The sequence below is a fragment of the Pristiophorus japonicus genome, chromosome 32, assembly GCF_044704955.1.
Source record: "Pristiophorus japonicus isolate sPriJap1 chromosome 32, sPriJap1.hap1, whole genome shotgun sequence".
NCBI lineage: Eukaryota > Metazoa > Chordata > Chondrichthyes > Pristiophoridae > Pristiophorus > Pristiophorus japonicus.
Window position 1 is genome coordinate 12,296,627 of NC_092008.1, and position 27,943 is coordinate 12,324,569.

General features: G+C 52.6%; 2 protein-coding genes across 2 annotated transcripts in view; one reads left to right on the forward strand and one right to left on the reverse strand.

The window, feature by feature from the left end:
* LOC139240577 (zinc finger protein 391-like) overlaps positions 1-641 on the forward strand; it is a 12,447-nt gene extending 11,806 nt beyond the window's left edge. Inside the window, exon 3 of the mRNA XM_070869120.1 lies at positions 613-641. Coding sequence (XP_070725221.1) covers positions 613-641 — 29 coding nt within the window. The remainder of the gene's footprint in view (positions 1-612) is intronic.
* A 665-nt stretch (positions 642-1,306) lies between these two features.
* Positions 1,307-27,943, reverse strand: part of ufc1 (ubiquitin-fold modifier conjugating enzyme 1) — a 41,678-nt gene continuing 15,041 nt past the window's right edge. Inside the window, exons 3-5 of the mRNA XM_070869121.1 lie at positions 23,545-23,608; positions 3,408-3,484; positions 1,307-1,487 (exon numbers count right to left, since the gene is read on the reverse strand). Of these exons, the coding sequence (XP_070725222.1) occupies positions 1,307-1,487; positions 3,408-3,484; positions 23,545-23,608 (322 nt within the window). The remainder of the gene's footprint in view (positions 1,488-3,407; positions 3,485-23,544; positions 23,609-27,943) is intronic.

The window sequence follows — 27,943 nt, forward strand, 5'->3', positions numbered from 1 at the left end:
AATACAAGAGCAGGGAGGTTATGCTTGAACTGTATAACACACTGGTTAGGCCACAGCTGGAGTACTGCGTGCAGTTCTGGTCACCACATTACAGGAAGGATGTGATCGCACTGGAGAGGGTGCAGAGGAGATTTACCAGGATGTTGCCGGGACGGGAGAATTTTAGCGATGAGGAAAGATTGGACAGGCTGGGGTTGTTTTCCTTGGAACAGAGGAGGCTGAGGGGAGACCTGATTGAGGTGTATAAAATGATGAGGGGCCTGGATAGAGTGGATAGGACGGACCTGTTTCCCTTGGCAGAGGGGTCAACAACCAGGGGGCAGAGATTGAAAGTAATTGGGGGGGGGGTTTAGAGGGGATTTGAGGGGAAATGTCTTCACCCAGAGGGTGGTGGGGGTCTGGGGTGGAACTCATGGCCTGAAAGGGCGGTAGAGGCAGAAACCCTCACTACATTTGGATGTGCAGCTTGAAGTGCTGTAACCTACAGGGCTACGGACCCAGAGCGGGAAAGTGGGATTAGGCCGGGTAGCTCATGGTCGGCCGGCGAGGACACGATGGGCCGAAATGGCCTCCTCCTGCGCTGTAAATTTCTCTGATTGTGTAACTCTATAGGAGGCTGTGCGTGCCACACTCTGGTCTGAGTGCAAGACCAGCCCCAGGGTCCAGACCCTCGCCCCCCGGGGCCCAGGCCCTCGCCCCCCGGGGCCCAGGCCCTCGCCCCCCGGGGCCCAGGCACTCGCCCCCCGGGGCCCAGGCACTCGCCCCCCGGGGCCCAGGCACTCGCCCCCCGGGGCCCAGGCACTCGCCCCCCGGGGCCCAGGCACTCGCCCCCCGGGGCCCAGGCACTCGCCCCCCGGGGCCCAGGCACTCGCCCCCCGGGGCCCAGGCACTCGCCCCCCGGGGCCCAGGCACTCGCCCCCCGGGGCCCAGGCACTCGCCCCCCGGGGCCCAGGCACTCGCCCCCCGGGGCCCAGGCACTCGCCCCCCGGGGCCCAGGCACTCGCCCCCCGGGGCCCAGGCACTCGCCCCCCGGGGCCCAGGCACTCGCCCCCCCGGGGCCCAGGCACTCGCCCCCCCGGGGCCCAGGCACTCGCCCCCCGGGGCCCAGGCACTCGCCCCCCGGGGCCCAGGCACTCGCCCCCCGGGGCCCAGGCACTCGCCCCCCGGGGCCCAGGCACTCACCCCCTGGGCCCAGACCCTCATCCCCGGGGCCCAGATACTCACCCCCCGGGCCCAGACCCTCATCCCTGGGGCCCAGATACTCACCCCCCGGGGCCCAAACCCTCACCCCCCGGGACCCAGACACTCACCCCCCGGGGCCCAGATACTCACCCCCGGGGCCCAGACCCTCACGCCCAGGGCCCAGACGCTCAACCCCCGGGACCCAGATACTCACCCCCAGGGCCATCAGATGACCCAAGCCGAACTTGGGGACATTGCGTGCCCACAGTGGCTTGAAGTGGTCTGTCAGGCAAATCTTCCCCCCTCTGCATGGAGAGAAGAGAAAATATTAACACACTCTGTCTGTCTCTCGGTCTTTGTATCTGTCCCCGTCCCCCTCTGCCTCTTGGTCCCTCTGCCTCTCGGTCCCCCTCTGTGTCTCTCCCTAGAGAGAGCGAGAGAGACGCAGAGCGACAGAGACACAGAGAGAGGGGCAGGGAGGCAAGGGGAGGGGATGCGAGGAGAGGAGGGGGGTAGTGGGGAGGGGAGGGGCAGCTTTCGTCAGTTCGGCTAATTTAGTAACCATCTCTCTTACTCTCGGAGTCAGAGGGTTGTGTGTTTGAGCTGCCAGTCCAGCGATTCAAGCTCCATAACCCAGGCTCTACACTCCTGGGAGTACTGAGGGAGCTCCGCACTGTCGGAGGAGCAGTACTGAGGGAGCCCCGCACTGTCGGAGGGGCAGTACTGAGGGAGCCCCGCACTGTCGGAGGGGCAGTACTGAGGGAGCCCCGCACTGTCGGAGGAGCAGTACTGAGGGAGCGCCGCACTGTCGGAGGGGCAGTACTGAGGGAGCGCCGCACTGTCGGAGGGGCGGTACTGAGGGAGCGCCGCACTGTCGGAGGAGCAGTACTGAGGGAGCCCCGCACTGTCGGAGGGGCGGTACTGAGGGAGCTCCGCACTGTCGGAGGGGCGGTACTGAGGGAGCCCCGCACTGTCGGAGGAGCAGTACTGAGGGAGCCCCGCACTGTCGGAGGAGCAGTACTGAGGGAGCCCCGCACTGTCGGAGGGGCAGTACTGAGGGAGCTCCGCACTGTCGGAGGGGCAGTACTGAGGGAGCTCCGCACTGTCGGAGGAGCAGTACTGAGGGAGAGCCGCACTGTCGGAGGGGCAGTACTGAGGGAGAGCCGCACTGTCGGAGGGGCAGTACTGAGGGAGCGCCGCACTGTCGGAGGGGCGGTACTGAGGGAGCCCCGCACTGTCGGAGGGGCGGTACTGAGGGAGCGGCGCAGTCGGAGGGGCAGTACTGAGGGAGCGGCGCACTGTCGGAGGGGCAGTACTGAGGGAGCACCGCACTGTCGGAGGGGCAGTACTGAGGGAGCGGCGCACAGTCGGAGGGGCAGTACTGAGGGAGCACCGCACTGTCGGAGGGGCAGTACTGAGGGAGCCCCGCACTGTCGGAGGGGCAGTACTGAGGGAGCGGCGCACAGTCGGAGGGGCAGTACTGAGGGAGCACCGCACTGTCGGAGGGGCGGTACTGAGGGAGCGCCGCACTGTCGGAGGGGCGGTACTGAGGGAGCGCCGCACTGTCGGAGGGGCAGTACTGAGGGAGCACCGCACTGTCGGAGGGGCAGTACTGAGGGAGCACCGCACTGTCGGAGGGGCAGTACTGAGGGAGCACCGCACTGTCGGAGGGGCAGTACTGAGGGAGCGCCGCACTGTCGGAGGGGCGGTACTGAGGGAGCCCCGCACTGTCGGAGGGGCGGTACTGAGGGAGCCCCGCACTGTCGGAGGGGCGGTACTGAGGGAGTGCCGCACTGTCGGAGGGGCAGTACTGAGGGAGCGCCACACTGTCGGAGATTCCGTCTCCCCGGATGAGACGTTAAACACGAGGCCCTGTCTGCCCTCTCGGGTGGATGTAAAAGATCCCGGGGCCACTATTGGAAGAGGAGCATCTGCTCATGTCCGTGGGGCTGATATTCATCTCGGAACTGACATCACTAAAAAAGCAGATGATCTGGGTCATGATCACGTTGCGGTTTGTGGGAGCTTGCTGTGCGCAAATTAACTGGCGCGTTTCCCACATTCCAACCGTGGGCACACTTCAGAAAAGGACTTGATTGGCTGCAAAGCGCGTTGGGAGGTGATAGGCGCTTTAGAAATGCAGGGCCTCAGAGAGATTGAGCGATCCCCATGGTGGGGAGAGGGTTGGGGGGGGGTTTGTCCCGTGTGAAGCCGCTAGCTCCTACCTGTACATTTTGGCCGTCTTTCCGTCCAGTTCTGGGATGGCAACCTCAGGCGCCGTGACGGGATACGTGACGGGAATCTGCGGGAGGGAGAGATCTCTGTCAGCACCTGGCCCTTCCCAACGCACAGTGTTGATCCCACCACACAACACCTTTTCCCCTCCCCTCCCGGCGTTCCCAAGGGGCCGCTGCCTCAGCGACACCTTGGTCCCCTCCTCAACCAGCCTCCACACCCCCTCCCCTTCCCACGGCACCTTCCCATGCAGGGGCAGGAGATTCAAACATCTGCCCTTATACCTCCATCATTCCAACCATGCAGGGCCCCAAACAGTCCTTCCAGGTGAAACAGCGATTTACTTGTACTTCCTGCAATTTAGTATCACGGGCAGTCCCTCGGAATCGAGGAAGACTTGCTCCCACTCTTAACATGAGTCCTTAGATGGCTGAACAGTCCAATACGGGAGCCACAGTCCCTGTCACAGGTGGGACAGACAGTGGTTGAGGGAAGGGGAGGGTGGGACTGGTTTGCCGCACGCTCCTTCCGCTGCCTGCGCTTGGTTTCTGCACGCTCTCGGCGACGAGACTCGAGGTGCTCAGCGCCCTCCCGGATGCACTTCCTCCACTTGGGGCGGACTGGTCTTTGGGCCGGGGACTCCCAGGTGTCAGTGGGGATGTTGCACTTTATCAGGGAGGCTTTGAGGGTGTCACTTGTAACGTTTCCTCTGCCCACCTTTGGCTCGTTTGCCGTGAAGGAGTTCCGAGTAGAGCGCTCGCTTTGGGAGTCTCGTGTCGGGGGCATGCGGACAATGTGGCCCTGCCCAGCGGAGCTGGTCGAGTGTGGTCAGTGCTTCGATGCTGGGGATGTTGGGCCTGGTCGAGGACGCTAACGTTGGTGCGTCTGTCCTCCCGGGGGATTTGCAGGATCTTGCGGAGGCATCGTTGGTGGTATTTCTCCAGCGACTTGAGGTGTCTACTGTACATGGTCCATGTCTCTGAGCCATACAGGAGGGCGGGTATCACTACAGCCCTGTAGACCATGAGCTTGGTGGGAGATTTGAGGGCCTGGTCTTCAAACACTCTTTTCCTCAGGCGGCCGAAGGCTGCACTGGCGCACTGGAGGCGGTGTTGGATCTCGTCGTCGACGCCTGCTCTTGTTGGTAAGAGGCTCCCGAGGTATGGGAAATGGTCCACATTGTGCTGCTCACGATGTAGTCTACTCTACATTGGGGCCACGCTTTGCAGAACACATCCTTTCAGTCTACAAGCGTAACCCTGAGCTTCAGGTCACCTGTCACTCGAATTCTCTGCTCCACTCCCACTCTGACCTCTCCGTCCTTGGACTCCTACTCTTCCAACGAAGCTCAACATGTGTCGAGGAACAGCACCTCATCTTTCTATTCGGCACTTTACAGACTCTGCACTCAATATCCAGTTCAGCAATTTCACACCATAACCTCTGCCCCTATTGTTTCAGATGGGAGCTATTGATAATTCTGCTGTACCCATCATCGACCAGGCCAACATCCCCAGCATCGAAGCACTGACCACACTCGACCAGCTCCGCTGGGCAGGGCCACATTGTCCGCATGTCCCCCAGACACGAGGCTCCCAAAGCAAGCGCTCTACTCGGAACTCCTTCACGGCAAGCGAGCCAAAGGTCGGCAGAGGGAAAGTTTCAACGACACCCTCAAAGCCTCTTTGATAAAGTGCAACATCCCCTGGGAGTCCCCGGCCAAAGACCAGTCCGCCCTAAGTGGAGGAAGTGCCTCCGGGAGGGAGCTGAGCACCTCGAGTCTCGTCGCCGAGAGCGTGCAGAAACCAAGCGCAGGCAGCGGAAGGAGCGTGCGGCAAACCAGTCCCACCCTCCCCTTCCCTCAACCACTGTCTGTCCCACCTGTGACAGAGACTGTGGTTCCTGTATTGGACTGTTCAGTCACCTAAGGACTCACTTTTAAAGTAGAAGTAAGTCTTCCTCGATTTCGAGGGACTGCTTATAAGAACATAAGAAATAGGAGCAGGAGTCGGCCATACAGCCCCTCGAGCCTGCTCCGCCATTTAATACGATCTTGGCTGATCCGATCATGGACTCAGCTCCACTTCCCTGCCCAACCCCTTATCCCCTTATCGTTTAAGTAACTGTCTATTTCGGTCTTCAATTTATTCGATGACCCAACTTCCACAGCTCTCTGAGGCAGCGAATTCCACAGATTTACAACCCTCTGAGAGAAGAAATTTCTCCTCATCTCAGTTTTAAATGGGTGGCCCCTTATTCTAAGACCATGCCCCCTAGTTCTAGTCTCCCCCATCAGTAGAAACATCCTCTCTGCATCCACCTTGTCAAGCCCCCTCATAATCTGATACGTTTCAATAAGATCACCTCTCATTCTTCTGAATTCCAATGAGTAGAGGCCCAACCTCCTCAACCTTTCCTCATAAGTCAACCCCCTCATCCCCGGAATCAACCGAGTGAACCTTCTCTGAACTGCCTCCAAAGCAAGTATATCCTTTCGTAAATATGGAAACCAGAACTGCACGCAGTACTCCAGGTGTGGCCTCACCAATACCCTGTATAACTGGAGCAAGACTTCCCTGCTTTTATACTCCATCCCCTTTGCAATAAAGGCCAAGATACCATTGGCCTTCCTGATCACTTGCTGTACCTGCATACTATCCTTTTGTGTTTCATGCACCAGTACCCCCAGGTCCCGCTGTACTGCGGCACTTTGCAATCTTTCTCCATTTAAATAATAACTTGCTCTTTGATTTTTTTTCTGCCAAAGTGCATGACCTCACACTTTCCCACATTATACTCCATTTGACAAATTTTTGCCCACTCACTGAGCCTGTCTGTGTCCTTTTGCAGATTTTTTTGTGTCCTCACACATTGCTTTTCCTCCCATCTTTGTATCGTCAGCAAACTTGTCTATGTTACACTCAGTCCCTTCTTCCAAGTCGTTAATATAGATTGTAAATAGCTGGGGCCCCAGCACTGATCCCTGCGGCACCCCACTAGTTACTGATCGCCAACCAGAGAATGACCCATTTATCCCGACCCTCTGTTTTCTGTTCGTTAGCCAATCCTCTATCCATGCTAATATATTACCCCCAACCCCGTGAACTTTTATCTTGTGCAGTTACCTTTTATGTGGCACCTTGTCAAATACCTTCTCGAAGTCCAAATACACCACATCCACTGGTTCCCCTTTATCCACCCTATGATGATGATATACCCAATTACACCTCTTCTAGACCCACCTTTGGTTTCTTTACTTGTCCCATCATCATCTGCTTTTGCTTTGTACTGTCATACCTCTTGTTATTCAATCTCTCCTGCCGTCCACCCTATCACAGACCCCCGTTGTTCTTTCTCCCCCTCCCCCTTTCCCTGCCGCTGCACTCGCTTAAAATCTCTTAACTTTTTCCAGTCCTGACGAAAGGTCATCAACGAGACACGTTAACTGTTTCTCCCTCCACAGATGCTGCCTTGAGCTGAGGAGTATTTCCAGCATTTTCTATTTCAGATTTCCAGCACCCGCAGTATTTTGATTTTGTATTTGTTAAGACTGATTCATACCCGTACCTCTGCATCCACCTTTCATCATTTTAAAGACCTCTATTAGGTCACCCCTCAGCCTTCTTTTTTCAAGAGAAAAGAGACCCAGTCTGTTCATCCTTTCCTGATATGTGCACCCTCACATTTCGGGTATCGTCCTTGTAAATCTTCTCTGCATCCTTCTCCAGTGCCTCTCTATCCTTTTTATAATACGGCGACCAGAACTGTACGCAGTCATCATCATCGTCATCATCGCGGGCAGTCCCTCGGAATCGAGGAAGACTTGCTTCCACTCTAAAAGTGAGTTCTCAGGTGGCTGAACAGTCCAATGCGGGAGCCACAGTCCCGGTCACAGGTGGGACAGACAGTGGTTGAGGGAAGGGGAGGGTGGGACTGGTTTGCCGCACGCTCCTTCCGCTGCCTGCGCTTGGTTTCTGCACGCTCTCGGCGACGAGACTCGAGGTGCTCAGCGCCCTCCCGGATGCACTTCCTCCACTTAGGGCGGACTGGTCTTTGGCCCAGGGACTCCCAGGTGTCGGTGGGGATGTTGCACTTTATCAGGGAGTCCAAGAGCTACCCGGCCTCATCCCACTTTCCCGCTCTGGGTCCGTAGCCCTGTAGGTTACGGCGCTTCAAGCTGCACATCCAAATGTGGTGAGGGTTTCTGCCTCTACCGCCCTTTCAGGCCGTGAGTTCCACCCCAGACCCCCACCACCCTCTGGGTGAAGACATTTCCCCTCTAAACCTCCCCCCCAATTACTTTCAATCTCTGCCCCCTGGTTGTTGACCCCTCTGCCAAGAGAAACAGGTCCGTCCTATCCACTCTATCCAGGCCCCTCATCATTTTATACACCTCAATCAGGTCTCCCCTCAGCCTCCTCTGTTCCAGAGAAAACAACCCCAGCCTATCCAATCTTTCCTCATCGCTAAAATTCTCCCGTCCCGGCAACATCCTGGTAAATCTCCTCTGCACCCTCTCCAGTGCGATCACATCCTTCCTGTAATGTGGAAATCAGGGAGCAGTGAGACCGATTACAGCCTTCAGTATCGAAGCAGAGGGGGAGATCACGGAGCACAGGCCCTTCCTGCTGTGTGTGTGTGTGTGTGTGTGTGTGTGTGTGGGTGTGTGTGGGGCACAGTCCCACACTGGATGGTATCTTCGCAATGGTCAAAAAAAATAGCAACAGCAGAGGTCCACAAAGATTTGGGAGTCCGTGTACACAGATCACCATCATCATAGGCCATCCCTCGAAGCGAAAAATAGATGAGTTCACAAGTGTTTCAATGAAGGACCTAATATTCCGGATCCCGAACTACATCCTGAAGGGTGGAAGATGCCTGTGGGTGGATCGTTTTAACGTGGGGTGACCGTTACACACCAGCCACCACACGGGGCTTGACAGAGCGAGGTCTGGGTCCAGGGGCAAGGGTCAACCAGGACGACTGGAGGCCAGCTCTGCTGCACTGACCCAGTGCGCCCACATATCGCACACAGTGTGGGCTGGGCCCGTGCTGCCCCTCCACAGTCTCTCGCCGCTCCTTCGCCCCGACCTCGCCGTTCCTGCTGTACCTGCCCGCGCTCCAATAAGCGACCTAGACTATCATGACATCACTCTTCGCTACCATCGCGCTCCTGACCCAGATCGCGCTGCTCCCTGGAGTGGTACACCCCCACAACGCTCCCTGGGGCCCCCACACCGCTCCATGGAGCCCCCACACCGCTCCCCGGGGCCCCCACACCGCTCCCCGGGGCCCCCACACCGCTCCCCGGGGCCCCCACACCGCTCCCCGGGGCCCCCACACCGCTCCCCGGGGCCCCCACACCGCTCCCCGGGGTCCCCACACCGCTCCCCGGGGCCCCCACACCGCTCCCCGGGGCCCCCACACCGCTCCCCGGGGCCCCCACACCGCTCCCCGAGGCCCCCACACCGCTCCTTTTGTGACCACGATCTGCCGCCGGTGTTCTCTCGCAGGTCGGGGCCCCACACTGCACCAACAGATCACCAACGTGTCGACCAAAGCAAGATACAGCGGATGCTTTTCTACCAGCACGGCACGAGGTAGAAAAGGCCACAAAGCAGCTGAAGAACAACAAGGCTACGGGAGCGGACGGAATCCTTGCCGAGGCGTTGAAGTATGGCGGAGAGGCGTTGTTGGTGTGGATACACGACCTCATCGCTCTCACCTGGAGGGAGGAGAGCATGCCGGGAGATCTCAGAGATGCAGTGATCCTGACCATTTTTAACAAAGGGGACACGTCCGACTGTGGCAACTACAGGGGAATCTCCCGGTTATCAACCACTGGGGAAGTTCTCCTCAACCATCTTCTCCCTATGGCCGAGGAGCTCCTCCCGGAGTCACAGTGCGGATTTCGTCCCCTCCAGGGCACAACGGGCATGTTCCTTGCAGCACGACAGCTGCAGGTAAAATGCAGGGAGCAGCGCCAGCCCTTGTACATGGTCTTTGACCTTACAAAGGCCTGTGACACGGTCAACTGCCAGGGTCTATGGAACATCCTCCTCCGTTTCAGATGCCCCCGAAAGTTTGTCACCATCCTCCGCCTGCTCCACGACGACATGCAGGCCGTGATCCTGACCCACGGATCCATTACAGACCCAATCCACGTCCGGACCGGGGTCAAACAGGGCTGTGTCATCGCCCCAACCCTCTCCTCAATCTTCCTCGCCGCCATGCTCCACCTCACAGTCAACAAGCTCCCCGCTGGAGTGGAACTAAACTACAGAACCAGTGGGAAGCTGTTTAACCTTCGCTGTCTCCAGGCCAAGGTTACCTCAACCTCTGTCTTCGAGCTACAGTACGCGGACGTTGCCTGCGTCTGCGCACGTTCAGAGGCTGAACTCCAGGACATAGTCGACGTATTTACTGAGGCGTATGAAAGCACGGGCCTTACGCTAAACATCCGTAAGACAAAGGTCCTCCCCCAGCCTGACCCCACCACACAGCACTGCCCCCCCAGTCATCAAGATCCACGGCGCGGTCCTGGACAACGTGGACCATTTCCCATACCTCGGGAGCCTCTCATCAACAAGGGCTGACAATGACGACGAGATCCAACACTGCCTCCAGTGCGCCAGTGCAGCCTTCGGCCGCCTGAGGAAAAGAGTGTTCGAAGACCAGGCCCTCAAATCTACCACCCAGCTCATGGTCTACAGGGCTGTAGTGATACCCGCCCTCCTGTATGGCTCAGAGACATGGACCATGTACAGTAGACACCTCGAGTCGCTGGAGAAATACCACCAACGATTTCTACGCAAGATCCTGCAAATCCCCTGGGAGGACAGACGCACCAACGTTAGCGTCCTCGACCAGGCCCAACATCCCCAGCATCGAAGCACTGACCACACTCGACCAGCTCCGCTGGGCAGGGCCACATTGTCCGCATGTCCCCCGACACGAGACTCCCAAAGCAAGCGCTCTACTCGGAACTCCTTCACGGCAAGCGAGCCAAAGGTGGGCAGAGGAAACGTTACAAGGGACCACCCTCAAAGCCTCCCTGATAAAGTGCAACATCCCCACCGACACCTGGGAGTCCCTGGCCAAAGACTAAGTGGAGGAAGTGCATCCGGGAGGGCGCTGAGCACCTCGAGTCTCGTCGCCGAGAGCGTGCAGAAACCAAGCGCAGGCAGCGGAAGGAGTGTGCGGCAAACCAGTCCCACTCTCCCCTTCCCTCAACCACTGTCTGTCCCACCTGTGACAGGGACTGTGGCTCCCGTATTGGACTGTTCAGCCACCTGAGGACTCGTGTTAAGAGTGGGAAGCAAGTCTTCCTCGATTCCGAGGGACTGCCCGATGATGATGACTGCGGATGCTGGAAATCTCAGCGGGTCAGGCAGCATCTGTGGCGAGAGAAGCTGCGTTAGCGCTTCCAGTCGACGAAGCGGAAAAAGCTGGAGCTGGAACAGGTTTTTGAGCAAGTGCAGCGGCAGGGAAAGGGGGGTGGGGAGCACAAGAGGGGAAGGTCTGTGAGAGGGTGGCAGGCAGGAGAGATTAAGTGACAAAGAGCATGATGGTGCGAGGCAAAAGGAGATGGTAATGGGACAAGAGAGGGTGGGAATGGGGACGGCAGAATCGTCAACAGCTGGCGTGGGAAAGAGACACAAAAAAATACGGACAAAGGTTTGCTCCGAAATTGTTGAACTCAATGTCGAGTCCGGAAGGTTGTAAAGTGCCTGATCGAAAGAGGAGGTGCTGCTCTTCGAGCTTACGTTGAGCTTCGTTGGAACAGTCCAGGAGTTCAGAGGACGGAGGGGTCAGGGCGGGATTGGAGCGGGGAATTAAAGTGACAGGTGACCGGAAGCTCGGGGTCACACTTGCGGACTGAACGGAGGTGGTGCTCAGCTACAGAAACAATCGTCAAAAAGGCAAATACTAGAGGGCTAGAATATAACGGAGGAGATTTGAGAACAGAAGAATATAAGAAATAGGAACAGGAGTCGGCCATTTAATAAGATCATGGCTGATCATTGGCCTCAACACTTCCCCGCCCGATCCCCTCAGTGCCCAAAAACCTATCGATCTCAGCCTTGAATATATTTACAGAGCATCCACAGTGCTCTGAGAGAAGAAACTCTTCCTCGTCTCTGCCACAAATGTAACGCCTCGGTTTAAGAAAGCAGGGAGACAGAAAGCAGGAATCTATAGACCAGTTGGCCTAACATCTGTCATTGGGAAACTGCTGGAATCCATTATTTAGTAGTACTAGGACATTTAGAGAATCATAATACAGTCAGGCAGAGTCAGCGTGGTTTTATGAAAGGGAAATCACATTTGACAAATTTGCTGGAGTTCTTTGAGGATGTAATGAACAGGGTGGATAAGGGGAACCAGTGGATGTGGTGTATTTGGATTTCCAGAAGGCATTTGACAAGGTGCCACATAAAAGGCTCGTGCACAAGATAAAAGCTCACGGGGTTGGGGGTAATATATTAGCATGGATAGAGGATTGGTTAACTAACAGAAAACAGAGAGTCGGGAAAAATGGGTCATTTTCCGGTTGGCAAACTCTAACAGGGATCAATGCTGGGGCCTCAACTATTTACAATCTATATTAATGACTTGGATGAAGGGACAGAGTGTAACGTAGCCAAGTTTGCTGATGATACAAAGATAGGTGGGAAAGCAAGTTGTGAGGCGGACACAAAAAATCTGCAAAGGGATATAGACAGGCTAAGTGAGTGGGCAAAAATTTGGCCGATGGAGTATAATGTGGGAAAGTGTGAGGTCAGGCACTTTGGTAGGAAAAATAAAAAAGCAAGTTATTATTTAAATGGAGAAAGATTGCAAAGTGCTGCAGTACAGCGGGACCTGGGGGTACTTGTGCATGAAACACAAAAGGATAGTATGCAGGTACAGCAAGTGATCAGGAAGGCCAATGGAAGTCTGCTCTGGAGCTGGTGATTCACCCGGACCAGACCTGCGCTGTCCCCGGCAGGAAGGTCTCTGATAGCCTGGCGCTACTCAGGGATACGATCGCCTACGTGCGGGACAGGGGGGTGGACACCTGCTTAATCAGCTTAGACCAGGAGAAGGCCTTCGACAGGATATCGCACACGTACCTGATGGACGTGCTCTCCAAAATGGGGTTTGGGGAGGGTATCCGCAATTGGATCCAACTGCTCCACACAGACATCAGTAGCACAGTTCTAATCAACGGGTGGGAAACTGAAAGTTTTCCGATCAGATCTGGAGTCAGGCAAGGCTGTCCCCTCTCGGCTGTCTTGTTTGTGTGTTGTATCGAGCCCTTTGCCAGGTCCATCAGGAAGGATGCGGGCATTAGAGGGGCGACGATCCCAGGCAGCGGAGACGCTCAGGTCAAGACCTCCCTGTACATGGACGACGTCGCCATCTTTTGCTCAGATCCGCAGTCGGTCCGCGGATTGCTCGCAATCTGCGACCAGTTTGAACTGGCCTCGGGAGCAAAGGTCAATCGCAGCAAGAGCGAGGCCATGTTCTTTGGCAACTGGGCCGACCGAGCCTCCATTCCCTTCACCGTTCAGCCAGATTTCCTGAAGGTGTTGGGAATATGGTTCGGAGCAGACAGGGCGTGCGCCAAAAACTGGGAAGAGCGTATCGCCAAAGTGAAGCAAAAACCGGGATGGTGGAAGCTGCGCTTCCTCTCCATGGCAGGAAAGAACCTGGTCATCAGGAGTGAGGTGCTCTCGGGGTTACTACACGTGGCACAGGTCTGGCCCATCTCTCGCTCCTGTGCCGCGGCAGTCACCCGGGCCGTCTTCCACTTTGTCTGGAGGTCCAAAATGCACCGTGTCCGCAGAGACACAATGTACAAATCCCTGGACAGTGGAGGAAAGGATGTTCCGAACGTAGTGTGCGGCTGCATCAAGCTGTGCACAGACCCCCAGTACGCAAACACCGAGTGTCACTACGTGCTGAGGTTCTACCTGTCCCCGGTGTTGCGAAGGATGGGCCTGGCCACGCTGCCGCGAAACGCCCCCACCAGTTGGACCATGCCTGTCCACCTGTCCTTCGTGGAAACGTTTTTCACAAAAAAGCCCTTTGACCACAAAGCCATAAAGCAGTGGTCAGCACGTAAGGTCCTGGACGCCCTACGAAAGGAGAGGGTGGACCCTGTCGGGTGGTTCCCTGAGCGGACTGTCGAACTCGTTTGGCAGAACGTCTCATCGCCAGAGCTTTCACACAAGCACCGAGACGCAGCTTGATTGGCGGTGAGGAGGGCCTTACCCGTCAGAGCGTTCATGCACAGCCGACGTCTCAGCAGCACGGCACGGTGCCCCCGAGACGGCTGCGGGGCGGACGAGACTGTGACCCACCTCCTTCGGGATTGCCCCTTTGCGAGGCAGGTCTGGATGGAAATGCAGTGGTTGCTGTCGAGGTTCATCCCGAGCAGCTCCGTATCACAGGACTCTGTGCTCTACGGGCTGTTCCCAGGGACACACACCGAGACAGACGTCACCTGCTGCTGGAGGGCCATTAACTCGGTGAAAGATGCTCTTTGGTCTTGCCGAAACTTGCTGGTCTTCCAGAGCAAGGAGATGTCCACGTCTGCGTGTTGCAGACTGGCGCAATCCAAGATCCAGGATTACGTGCTGAGGGACCCACTTATAATTGGTGCAGTCGCCGCAAAGGCACGGTGGGGAAGGGCCACAGTTTAAAGCCCTTCTGCCTCGGAAAACCCAGGGCCTGGTATCAGTACAAAACTCCCCTCGGGCTGCAATGGTAAACCCTTTGTAAACATAGAGCACCATGATCTGCAAACACCTGTGTAGTGCCACGTATAATGCAAGTTCTGTTGCGTGATGCATGTTGGAAAGAAATGTAACTGTCCCCTCACTGTGTAACGTAAGGTGACACATGTCATGTAACTTGATGAACGTACCACAGTGTATCCTGCATTGTATGAATCATACCTTGAAATATAAAGAAAAGTAATGTATTGAACAGAACTGTGGTCAGCGTCCAAATGTACTGAACTGCTTTCGAATGTATTGTGCAAATTTTTATATGAATAAAGTATATTTTGAAAAATTAAAAAAAAGGGAAGTCTTGCTCCAGTTATACAGGGTATTGGTGAGGCCACACCTGGAGTACTGCGTGCAGTTTTGGTCTCCGTATTTACGAAAGGATATACTTGCTTTGGAGGCAGTTCAGAGAAGGTTCACTCGGTTGATTCCGGGGATGAGGGGGTTGACTGATGAGGAAAGGTTGAGGAGGTTGGGCCTCCACTCATTGGAGTTCAGAAGAAGGAGAGGTGATCTTATCGAAACATTAGATTCTGAGGGGGCTCGACAAGGTAGATGCAGAGAGGATGTTTCCCCTCGTGGGGGAATCGAGAACTTGGAGGCATTGTTTCTGATTAAAGGGTCGTCCATTTAAGACGGAGATGAGGAGGAATTTCTTCTCTCAGAGGGTCGTGAATCTTTGGAATTCTCTACCTCAGAGAGCTGTGGAGGCTGGGTCATTAAATATATTTAAGGTGGAGATAGACAGATTTTTGAATGAAAAGGGAGTGAAGGGTTACGGGGAGCAGGCGGGGAAGTGGAGCTGAGTCCATGATCGGATCAGCCATGATTGTATTAAATGGCGGAGTAGGCTCGAGGGGCCGAATGGCCGACTCCTGCTCCTATTTCTTATGTAAATGGCTTACCTTTTATAGTGGGACTGTGTGACCCCTGGTTCTAGACTCTCCAACCCGGGGGAAACAACCTCACAGTATCTACCCTGTCAATGCCCCTCAGAATCTTGTATCTTTCAATGAGAACACCTCTCATTCTTCTAAGCTCCAGAGAGTATGGGCCCATTCTACTTAATCTCTCCTCATAAGACAGCCCTCTCATCCCAGGGATCAGTCTGGTGAACCTTTGTTGTACCGCCTCCAAGGCAAGTATATCCTTCCTTAGGTAAGGAGACCAGAACTGTGCGCAGTACTCCAGGTGTGGTCTCACCAAGGCCCTGTACAGTTGTAGCAAGACTTCCTCACTCTTATACTCCAAACCCCCCTTGCAATAAAGGCCAACATGCCATTTGCCTGAAGGCTTTGTGTCTTAATACAAGGAGTATCCGCAATAAGGTGGATGAATTAACTGTGCAAATAGATGTTAACAAATATGATGTGATTGGGATTACGGAGACGTGGCTCCAGGATGATCAGGGCTGGGAACTCAACACCCAAGGGTATTCAACATTCAGGAAGGATAGAATAAAAGGAAAAGGAGGTGGGGTAGCATTGCTGGTTAAAGAGGAGATTAATGCAATAGTTAGGAAAGACATTAGCTTGGATGATGTGGAATCTATATGGGTAGAGCTGCAGAACACCAAAGGGCAAAAAACGTTAGTGGGAGTTGTGTACAGACCTCCAAACAGTAGTAGTGATGTTGGGGAGGGCATCAAACAGGAAATTAGGGGTGCATGCAATAAAGGTGCAGCAGTTATAATGGGTGACTTTAATATGCACATAGATTGGGCTAGCCAACTGGAAGCAATACGGTGGAGAAGGATTTCCTGGAGTGCATAAGGGATGGTTTTCTAGACCAATGTGTCGAGGAACCAACTAGGGGGGAGGCCATCTTAGACTGGGTGTTGTGTAATGAGAGAGGATTAATTAGCAATCTCATTGTGCGAGGCCCCTTGGGGAAGAGTGACCATAATATGGTGAAATTCTGCATTAGGATGGAGAATGAAACAGTTAATTCAGAGACCATGGTCCAGAACTTAAAGAAGGGTAACTTTAAAGGTATGAGGCATGAATTGGCTAGGATAGATTGGCGAATGATACTTAAGGGGTTGACTGTGGATGGACAATGGCAGACATTTAGAGACCGCATGGATGAACTACAACAATTGTACATTCCTGTCTGGCGTAAAAATAAAAAAGGGAAGGTGGCTCAACCGTGGCTATCAAGGGAAATCAGGGATAGTATTAAAGCCAAGGAAGTGGCATACAAATTGGCCAGATATAGCAGCGAACCCAGGGACTGGGAGAAATTTAGAACTCAGCAGAGGAGGACAAAGGGTTTGATTAGGGCAGGAAAAATGGAGTACGAGAAGAAGCTTGCAGGGAACATTAAGGCGGATTGCAAAAGTTTCTATAGATATGTAAAGAGAAAAAGGTTAGTAAAGACAAACGTAGGTCCCCTGCAATCAGAATCAGGGGAAGTCATAATGGGGAACAAAGAAATGGCAGACCAATTGAACAAGTACTTTGGTTCGGTATTCACTAAGGAGGATACAAACAACCCTCCGGATATAAAAGGGGTCGGGGGGTCTAGTAAGGAGGAGGAACTGAGGGAAATCTTTATTAGTCGGGAAATTGTGTTGGGGAAATTGATGGGATTGAAGGCTGATAAATCCCCAGGGCCTGATGGTCTGCATCCCAGAGTACTTAAGGAGGTGGCCTTGGAAATAGCGGATGCATTGACAGTCATTTTCCAACATTCCATTGACTCTGGATCAGTTCCTATCGAGTGGAGGGTAGCCAATGTAACCCCACTTTTTAAAAAAGGAGGGAGAGAGAAAACAGGGAATTATAAACCGGTCAGCCTGACCTCAGTAGTGGGTAAAATGATGGAATCAGTTATTAAGAATGTCATAGCAGCGCATTTGGAAAGCGGTGACATGATAGGTCCAAGTCAGCATGGATTTGTGAAAGGGAAATCATGCTTGACAAATCTTCTGGAATTTTTTGAGGATGTTTCCAGTAAAGTGGACAAGGGAGAACCAGTTGATGTGGTATATTTGGATTTTCAGAAGGCTTTCGACAAGGTCCCACACAAGAGATTAATGTGCAAAGTTAAAGCACATGGGATTGGGGGTAGTGTGCTGACGTGGATTGAGAACTGGTTGTCAGACAGGAAGCAAAGAGTAGGAGTAAATGGGTACTTTTCAGAATGGCAGGCAGTGACTAGTGGGGTACCGCAAGGTTCTGTGCTGGGGCCCCAGCTGTTTACATTGTACATTAATGATTTAGACGAGGGGAATAAATGTAGTATCTCCAAATTTGCGGATGACACTAAGTTGGGTGGCAGTGTGAGCTGCGAGGAGGATGCTATGAGGCTGCAGAGTGACTTGGATAGGTTAGGTGAGTGGGCAAATGCATGGCAGATGAAGTATAATGTGGATAAATGTGAGGTTATCCACTTTGGTGGTAAAAACAGAGAGACAGACTATTATCTGAATGGTGACAGATTAGGAAAAGGGGAGGTGCAACGAGACCTGGGTGTCATGGTACATCAGTCATTGAAGGTTAGCATGCAGGTACAGCAGGCGGTTAAGAAAGCAAATGGCATGTTGGCCTTCATAGCGAGGGGATTTGAGTACAGGGGCAGGGAGGTGTTGCTACAGTTGTACAGGGCCTTGGTGAGGCCACACCTGGAGTATTGTGTACAGTTTTGGTCTCCGAACTTGAGGAAGGACATTCTTGCTATTGAGGGAGTGCAGCGAAGGTTCACCAGACTGATTCCCGGGATGGTGGGACTGACCTATCAAGAAAGACTGGATCAACTGGGCTTGTATTCACTGGAGTTCAGAAGAATGAGAGGGGATCTCATAGAAATGTTTAAAATTCTGACGGGTTTAGACAGGTTAGATGCAGGAAGAATGTTCCTGATGTTGGGGAAGTCCAGAACCAGGGGTCACAGTCTAAGGATAAGGGGTAAGCCATTTAGGACCGAGATGAGGTGAAACTTCTTCACCCAGAGAGTGGTGAACCTGTGGAATTCTCTACCACAGAAAGTTGTTGAGGCCAATTCACTAAATATATTCAAAAGGGAGTTAAATGTAGTCCTTACTCCTAGGGGGATCAAGGGGTATGGCGAGAAAGCAGGAAGGGGGTACTGAAGTTGCATGTTCAGCCATGAACTCATTGAATGGCAGTGCAGGCTAGAAGGGCCGAATGGCCTGCTCCTGCACCTATTTTCTATGTTTCTATGTTTATTGCTTGCTGTACTTGCATGCTCGCTTTCTGTGTCTTGCACCAGGACACCCAAATCTCCCTGAACACCAACATTTAAAGTTTCTCCCCATTTAAAAAAAAACTGTTTTTCTATCCTTACTACCAAAGTGAATAACCTCACATGTCTCCACATTATACTGCATCTGCCACCTTACTGCCCAGTTGCTTCGTCTATCTATTTCTTGCTGCAGCTATGGTCAGATCACGCCTGGAGTACTGTGTATGGTTGTGGGTACTGCAATTTAGAAAGAACATAAGAACATAAGAAATAGGAGTCGTTGGCCATTCGGCCCCTCGAGCCTGCTCCGCCATTTAATACGATTCATGGCTGATCCGATCATGGACTCGGGTCCATTTCCCTGCCCGCTCCCTTATCCCCTTATCGGTTAAGAAACTGTCTATCTCTGTCTTACATTTATTCAATGACCCGGCTTCCACAGCTCTCTGAGGCAGCGAATTCCACAGATTTACAACCCTCAGAGAAGAAATTCCTCCTCATCTCAGTTTTAAATGGGCCCCTTATTCTAAGACCATGCCCCCTAGTTCTAGTCTCCCCCATCAGTGGAAACATCCTCTCTGCATCCACCTTGTCAAGCCCCCTCATAATCTGATACATTTCGATAAGATCACCTCTCATTCTTCTGAACTCCAATGAGTAGAGGCCCAACCTCCTCAACCTTTCCTCATAAGTCAACCCCCTCATCCCCGGAATCAACCGAGTGAACCTTCTCTGAACTGCCTCCAAAGCAAGTATATCCTTTCGTAAATATGGAAACCCAAACTGCACGCAGTATTCCAGGTGTGGTCTCACCAATACACTATCAGTGGAAACATAAGAAGATAAGAAATAGGAGCAGGAGTCGGCCATTTGGCCCCTCGAGCCTGCTCCGCCATTCAATAAGATCCTCTCTGCATCCACCTTGTCGAGCCCCCTCATAACCTGATACGTTTCGATAAGATCACCTCTCATTCTTCTGAATTCCAATGAGAATATACTGGCCTTGGAAGGAGTGCAGTGCAGACACACCTGAATGTCACCAGGGTTGCGAGGGTTAGATTCTGAGCAAAGACTGCACAAACTAAGCCTGTATTCCCTAGAATAGGGAAGGTTAAGGGGTGCTTTGATTGAGCGTTTTAGGATTTTGAAATGAATTGAGATGGTAGATCGAGAGAAACTTTTCCCACCGGTGCAGGGGGGGGGGGGCGGGGGGGAGAGTCGGGAACAAGGGGGTTTGCTATCCTTAAAATCGCAGCCAGGCCGTTCAGGAGAGGAGTTAAGAGACACTTCTTCACACAGCAGGTGTCAGGCGTCTGGAACTCTCTCCCGCAAAGAGCTGTCGATGCTGGGGGCCAATTAATCATTTTAAATCGGAGACTGATAAATTTTTGCTGGACAACGGGCATAAAAGGATATAAAAATAAGGAGAGGGTTAGAAAAGATTTACAAGGAGGATGCCAGAAATACCAGGGTGTACCTATCCGGAAAGGATACACAAGCTTTTTTTTTGAAAAGAAAAGGCCAAGGTGTGACCTTATAGAGGTCTTTAAAGTGATGGAAGGTTTTGATAGAGAGAGTGTTTTCACTTGTGGGGAAGAGTATAACTACAGGCCATCAATATAAGATAGTCACCAAGAAATCTAACTAACGGAAAACAGGGAGTCAGGATAAATGGTTCATTCTCCGGTTGGCAACCATATTTACGAAAGGATACACTTGCTTTGGAGGCAGTTCAGAGAAGGTTCACTGGGTTGATTCCGGGGATGAGGGGGTTGACTTATGAGGAAAGGTTGAGGAGGTTGGGCCTCAACTCATTGGAATTCAGAAGAATGAGAGGTGATCTTATCGAAACGTATCAGATTATGAGGGGGCTTGACAAGGTGGATGCAGAGAGGATGTTTCCACTGATGGGGGAGACTAGAACTAGGGGGCATGGTCTTAGAATAAGGGGCCGCCCATTTAAAACTGAGATGAGGAGGAATTTCTTCTCTCAGAGGGTTGTAAATCTGTGGAATTCGCTGCCTCAGAGAGCTGTGGAAGCCGGGACATTGAATATATTTAAGACAGAAATAGACAGTTTCTTAACCGATATGGGGATAAGGGGGCGGGCAGGGAAGTGGAGCTGAGTCCATGATCGGATCAGCCATGATCGTATTGAATGGCGGAGCAGGCTCGAGGGGCCGTATGGCCTACTCCTGCTCCTATTTCTTATGTTCTTATGTAAATCCAATGGGGAATTCAGGAGAAACTTCTTTACCCAGAGAGCGGTGAGAATGTGGAACTCGCTGCCACAGGGAGGGGTTGAGGCGAATAGTATCGAGGTATTTAAGGGGAGGCTGGACAAGCATTGGGGGGGGGGGGGGGGGGAGAAAGGAATAGAGGGTTATGCCGATAGATTTAGATGAGGAAAGACGGGAGGAGGCTCGAGTGGAGCATGGACTGGTTGGGCCGAATGGCCTGTTTCTGTGCCGTCTATCTATGTAATGTAACACGTAAAGGTGGATGGAGTTAAGATCGAGATGGGCCATGATCTCATTGAATGGTGGAACAAGCTCGAGGGACTGAATGGCCTCCTCCTCTTCCCATGTTCACCAGCTGGGCTAGTGCTGCAATAAGTTATAGAGTCGAGTGCTCTTCATGCTGGGTTTGTTCTTACAGGAACAGAGGAGGCTGAGAGGAGACCTCATCGAGGTGTACAAAATATTGAGGGGCCTGGATATAGTGGATAGTAAGGGTCTATTTCCATTGGTGGAGGGGTCTGTTACGAGGGGGTATAGTTTTAAGGTGGTTGGTGGAAGGTTTAGAGAGGATTTGAGGGGGGGCTTCTTTATGCAGAGGGTTGTGGGGATCTGGAACTCGCTGCCTGGAAGAGTGGTGGATGCAGAAACCCTCATCACTTTTAAGAGATGGTTGGATGAGCACTTAAAGCGCCGTAACCTGCAGGGTTACGGACCTAGAGCTGGTAATTGGGATTAGACTGGATGACCTCTTGTTGGCTGCTGCAGATATAATGGTAAGTACTGCAGGGAATAGAATACGGCCAGGGTGATCTCCTGGGCTAGTTTCAATCGCCTGGATGAGTCGGAGAGGAATTTTCCCAGATTTTTTTCCCCGAAATTGGCCTGTGTTTTTATCTGGTTTTTGCCTCTCCCAGGAGATCACATGGCTCCGGTTGGGGTGGAGTGTAGAATGTTTCAGTACAAGGGGTGTCGCAGTTGTGTGAGGCAGACTGGTTGGGCTGGGTGCTCTTTGCCTTTCCGTCATTGTTCATAGGTTTATATGTAACCTTCAGGGCTGCTGACCGAGGGCCGTGCGGCTCTTTGTCGGCCGGCGCGGACACGATGGGCCGGAATGGTCTCCTTCGGCGCTGCGAAGCCAGGTCGCTGGTTGCAGTGCGGGCAGGCACAGCAGGAGGGGCGAGGTCGGGGCAAAGGAGCGGCGAGAGATTGTAGAGGGATGTGACCGGGGCCCAGGGGAGGCTTGAGTTCGGGGCCCAGAAGAGGCGAGGGCCCAGGGGCAGCACGGGCCCAGCCCACACTGTGCGATGTGTGAGCGCACTGGGTCCGTGCAGCAGAGCTGGTCTCCGGTCGTCCTGGTTAACCCTTGCCCCTGGACCAAGACCTCGCTCTGTCAAGCCCGTGTGGTGGCTGGTGTGTAACGGTCACCCCACGTTAAAAAAATCCACCCACAGGCATCTTCCACCCTTCAGGATGTAGTTCAGGATCCGGAATATTAGTTCGGGATCTAGAACATTGAAACATCTGTGAACTCATCCCTTTTTGGGGAGGAAGCAAGTCATCCTCGCTTCGAGGGACTGCCTACGATGATGAGATGTCTATGTTCTATGTTTCTATGCTGTTTGAGGCCGGGGTTTGAAGGCGCTCAACCCCACCCTCCCTCGAGCTGTTTGGGCAGGAACCACCTACCGTGAACCCTGAACGATTGGGCGCAATGCTGCCTCAGGGTCACGAGCCGCAGGGTTAAAGCCCACTCCAGAGTTCCTGGGGAACAGAGATCGGAGCGCCAGCTCGGAACTCTGGGAAAACTGGCGCCTGGCTAATATATTAAAAATCCGGTGTTTGCACAACTTTTTCTGCCACAATACATTCATCGTGGAAACTGACTGTAATTATAGTATCACTGCAGACAATATTGCTGGGCAGGGCCACATTGTCCGCATGCCCCCAGACACGAGACTCCCAAAGCAAGCGCTGTACTCGGAACTCCTTCACGGCAAACGAGCCAAAGGTGGGCAGAGGAAACGTTACAAGGGACCACCCTCAAAGCCTCCCTGATAAAGTGCAACATCCCCACCGACACCTGGGAGTCCTTGGGCCCAAAGACCAGTCCGCCCTAAGTGGAGGAAGTGCATCCGGGAGGGAGCTGAGCACCTCGAGTCTCGTCGCCGAGAGTGTGCAGAAACCAAGCGCAGGCAGCGGAAGGAGCGTGCGGCAAACCAGTCCCACCCTCCCCTTCCCTCAACCACTGTCTGTCCCACCTGTGACAGAGACTGTGGTTCTCGTATTGGACAGTTCAGCCACCTGAGGACTCATGCTAAGACTGGAAGCAAGTCTTCCTCGATTCCGAGGGACTGCCTGTGATGATGATGATGTACAGTTCTGGTCACCACATTACAGGAAGGATGTGATCGCACTGGAGAGGGTACAGAGGAGATTTACCAGGATGTTGCCGGGACGGGAGAATTTTAGCGATGAGGAAAAATTGGACAGGCTGGGGTTGTTTTCCTTCGAACAGAGGAGGCTGAGGGGAGACCTGATTGAGGTGTATAAAATGAGGAGGGGCCTGGATAGAGTGGATAGGACGGACCTGTTTCCCTTGGCAGAGGGGTCAACAACCAGGGGGCAGAGATTGAAAGTAATTGGGGGGAGATTTAGAGGGGATTTGAGGGGAAATGTCTTCACCCAGAGGGTGGTGGGGGTCTGGGGTGGAACTCACGGCCTGAAAGGGCGGTAGAGGCAGAAACCCTCACCACATTTAAAAAGTAGTTGGATATATCAGGATATGCAGTTGAAGTGCCGTAACCTACAGGGCTATGGATCAAGAGCAGTGCATCAATGCATATGGCGGATGAGGACATGATCAGGCTCGACTGTGCAGGAGAAAGCAACAAACCATTACTCACGTCAAACTCGACGTCAAATTCGTATTTCAACAGTTCGTGGATGTACCAGCATTTTCCAAACCACCTGGGAAAGAGAGAGGCACAGTGAAAACTCCTCCACATCTGATCAAATCAGCTCCCCCTCCCTGCCCCAGCTATCACTGGGATGGGGGCCACATTGTCCGCATGCCCCGACACGAGACTCCCAAAGCAAGCGCTCTACTCGGAACTCCTTCACGGCAAGCGAGCCAAAGGTGGGCAGAGGAAACGTTACAGGGACCACCCTCAAAGCCTCCCTGATAAAGTGCAACATCCCCACCGACACCTGGGAGTCCCTGGGCCCAAAGACCAGTCCGCCCTCAGTGGAGGAAGTGCATCCGGGAGGGGCGCTGAGCACCTCGAGTCTCGTCGCCGAGAGCGTGCAGAAACCAAGCGCAGGCAGCGGAAGGAGCGTGCGGCAAACCAGTCCCACCCTCCCCTTCCCTCAACCTCTGTCTGTCCCACCTGTGACAGGGACTGTGGTTCTCGTATTGGACTGTTCAGCCACCTGAGGACTCACTTTTAGAGTGGAAGCAAGTCTTCCTCGATTCCGAGGGACTGCCTATGATGATGATGGGGGTAGCGCTGAAGCAGCTCAATGCCATCCAGGACAGAGCAGTCTGCTTGATCGGTGTCCTGCCACTGGCTTCAATATCCATTCCCCACTGTGCACCATGGCTGCCGTGTGTGCAATCGACAGGATGCAAAGCGGCAACTCGCCGGGTTCATTGGCAACTCCTCCCTGCCCTGCGCGCTGCAGCACTGAGAAGCCATTCGGCCCCTCGAGCCTGCTCCACCATTCAATACGATCATGGCTGATCCAATCATGGACTCAGCTCCACTTCCCCGCCCGCTCCCCATAACCCTTCACTCCCTTCTCGCTCAAAAATCTGTCTATCTCCGCCTTAAATATATTCAATGTCCCGGCTTCCACAGCTCTCTGAGGCAGCGAATTCCACAGATTTACAACCCTCTGAGAGAAGAAATTTCTCCTCATCTCAGTCTTAATGGCTGACCCCTTATTCTAAGACCATGCCCCCTTGTTCTAGTCTCCCCCATCAGTGGAAACATCCTCTCTGCATCCACCTTGTCAAGCCCGCTCATAATCTTATATGTTTCGATAAGATCACCTCTCATTCTTCTGAATTCCAATGAGTAGAGGCCCAACCTCCTCAACCTTTCCTCATAAGTCAACCCCTCATCCCCGGAATCAACCGAGTTAACCTTCTCTGAACTGCCTCCAAAGCAAGTATATCCTTTCGTAAATATGGAAACCAAAACTGCACGTAGTAGTCCAGGTGTGGCCTCACCAATACCCTGTATAACTGTAGCAAGACTTCCCTGCTTTTATACGCCATCCCTTTTGCAATAAAGGCCAAGATACCATTGGCCTTCCTGATCACTTGCTGTACCTGCATACTAACCTTTTGTGTTTCATGCACAAGTACCCCCAGGTCCCGCTGTACTGCAACACTTTGCAATCTTTCTCCATTTAAATAATAACTTGCTCTTTGATTTTTTTTCTGTCAAAGTGAATAACCTCACACTTTCCAACATTATTCTCCATCTGCTTTTTGCCCACTCACTTAGCCACTTTGAAGATTTTTTGTGTCCTCCTCACACATTGCTTTTCTTCCCATCTTTGTATCATCAGCAAACTTGGCTACGTTACACTCAGTCCCTTCTTCCAAGTCGTTAATATAGATTGTAAATAGTTGGGGTCCCAGCACTGATCCCTGTGGCACCCCACTAGTTACTGATTGCCAATCCGAGAATGAACCATTTATCCTGACTCTCTGTTCTCTGTTAGTTAGCCAATCCTCTATCCATGCTAATATATTACCCCCAACCCTGTGAACTTTTACCTTGTGCAGTAACCTTTTATGTGGCACCTTGTCAAATGCCTTCTGGAAGTCCAAATACACCACATCCACTGGTTCCCCTTTATCCACCATGTTCGTTACATCCTCAAAGAATTCCAGCAAATTTGTCAAACATGACTTCCCTTCATAAATCCATGCTGACTCTGCCTGACTGAGTTATGCTTTTCCAAATGTACTGCTTCTTTAATAATGGACTCCAACATTTTCCCAACCACAGATATGAGGCTAACTGGTCTGTAGTTTCCTGCTTTTTATCTGCCTCCTTTTTTAAATAGGGGCGTTACATTTGCAGTTTTCCAAACTGCTGGGACCTCCCCAGAATCCAGGGAATTTTGGTAAATTACAACCATTGCATCCACAATCCCTACCACTACTTCTCTTAAAAACATAACATAAGAACATAAGAATTAGGAACAGGAGTAGGCCATCTAGCCCCTCGAGCCTGCTCCGCCATTCAACAAGATCATGGCTGATCTGGCCGTGGACTCAGCTCCACTTACCCGCCCGCTGCCCGTAACCCTTAATTCCCTTATTGGTTAAAAATCTATCTATCTGTGATTTGAATACATTCAATGAGCTAGCCTCAACTGCTTCCCTGGGCAGAGAATTCCACAGATTCACAACCCTCTGGGAAAAGAAATTCCTTCTCAACTCGGTTTTAAATTGGCTCCCCCGTATTTTGAGGCTGTGCCCCCTAGTTCTAGCCTCCCCGACCAGTGGAAACAACCTCTCTGCCTCTATCTTGTCTATCCCTTTCATTATTTTAAATGTTTCTATAAGATCACCCCTCATCCTTCTGAACTCCAACGAGTAAAGACCCAGTCTACTCAATCTATCATCATAAGGTAACCCCCTCATCTCCGGAATCAGCCTAGTGAATCGTCTCTGTACCCCCTCCAAAGCCAGTATATCCTTCCTTAAGTAAGGTGACCAAAACTGCACGCAGTACTCCAGGTGCGGCCTCACCAATACCCTGTACAGTTGCAGCAGGACCTCCCTGCTTTTGTACTCCATCCCTCTCGCAATGAAGGCCAACATTCCATTCGCCTTCCTGATTACCTGCTGCACCTGCAAACTAGCCTTTTGGGATTCATGCACAAGGATCTAAAAGAGTTTCATGCACAAAGACTCCCAGGTCCCTCTGCACCGCAGCATGTTGTAATTTCTCCCCATTCAAATAATATTCCCTTTTACTGCTTTTTTTTCCCCAAGGTGGATGACCTCACATTTTCCGACATTGTATTCCATCTGCCAAACCTTAGCCCATTCGCTTAATCTATCTAAATCTCTTTGCAGCCTCTCTGTGTCCTCTACACAACCCACTTCCCCACTAATCTTTGTGTCATCTGCAAATTTTGTTACACTACACTCTGTCCCCTCTTCCAGGTCATCTATGTATATTGTAAACAGTTGTGGTTCCAGCACCGATCCCTGTGGCACACCACTAACCACCGATTTCCATCCCGAAAAGGACCCATTTATCCCGACTCTCTGCTTTCTGTTAGCCAGCCAATTCTCTATCCATGCTAATACATTTCCTCTGACTCCGTGTACCTTTATCTTCTGCAGTAACCTTTTGTGTGGCACCTTATCGAATGCCTTTTGGAAATCTAAATATACCACATCCATCGGCACACCTCTATCCACCATGCTCATTATATCCTCAAAGAATTCCAGTAAATTAGTTACACATGATTTCCCCTTCATGAATCCATGCTGCGTCTGCTTGATTGCACTATTCCTATCCAGATGTACCGCTATTTCTTCCTTAATGATAGCTTCAAGCATTTTCCCCACTACAATTGTTAAACTAACCGGCCTATAGTTCCCTGCCTTTTGTCTGCCCCCTTTTTTAAACAGAGGCGTTACATTAGCTGCTTTTCAATCCACTGGTACCTCCCCAGAGTCCAGAGAATTGTGGTAGATTATAACGAATGCATCTGCTATAACTTCCGCCATCTCTTTTAATACCCTGGGATGCATTTCATCAGGACCAGGAGACTTGTCTACCTTGAGTCCCATTAGCCTGTCCAGCACTACCCCCCTAGTGATAGTGATTGTCTCAAGGTCCGCCCTTCCCACATTCCCGTTACCAGCAATTAAGACCCTGCATGTTTAGTATTATCAGCGTAGGCAGTCCATTGTATCGAGGATGACTTGCTTCCATGCCAAAAAGGGATGAGTTCACAGACGTTTCAATGAAGGACCTAATATTCCAGATCCCGAACTACATCCTGAGGGGGTGGAAGATGCCTGTGGGTGGATTGTTTTAACGTGGGGTGACCGTTGCACACCAGCCACCACACGGGGCTTGACAGAGCGAGGTCTTGGTCCAGGGGCAAGGGTTAACCAGGACTACTGGAGACCTGCTCTGCTGCACGGACCCAGTGCGCCCACATATCGCACACAGTGTGGGCTGGCCATTGGAGGGAGCAGCGTGCGACGGCATACCACTGCAGGGAGCAGCGCTTCTTCTGCGACTCGAGGGAGACGGCTGC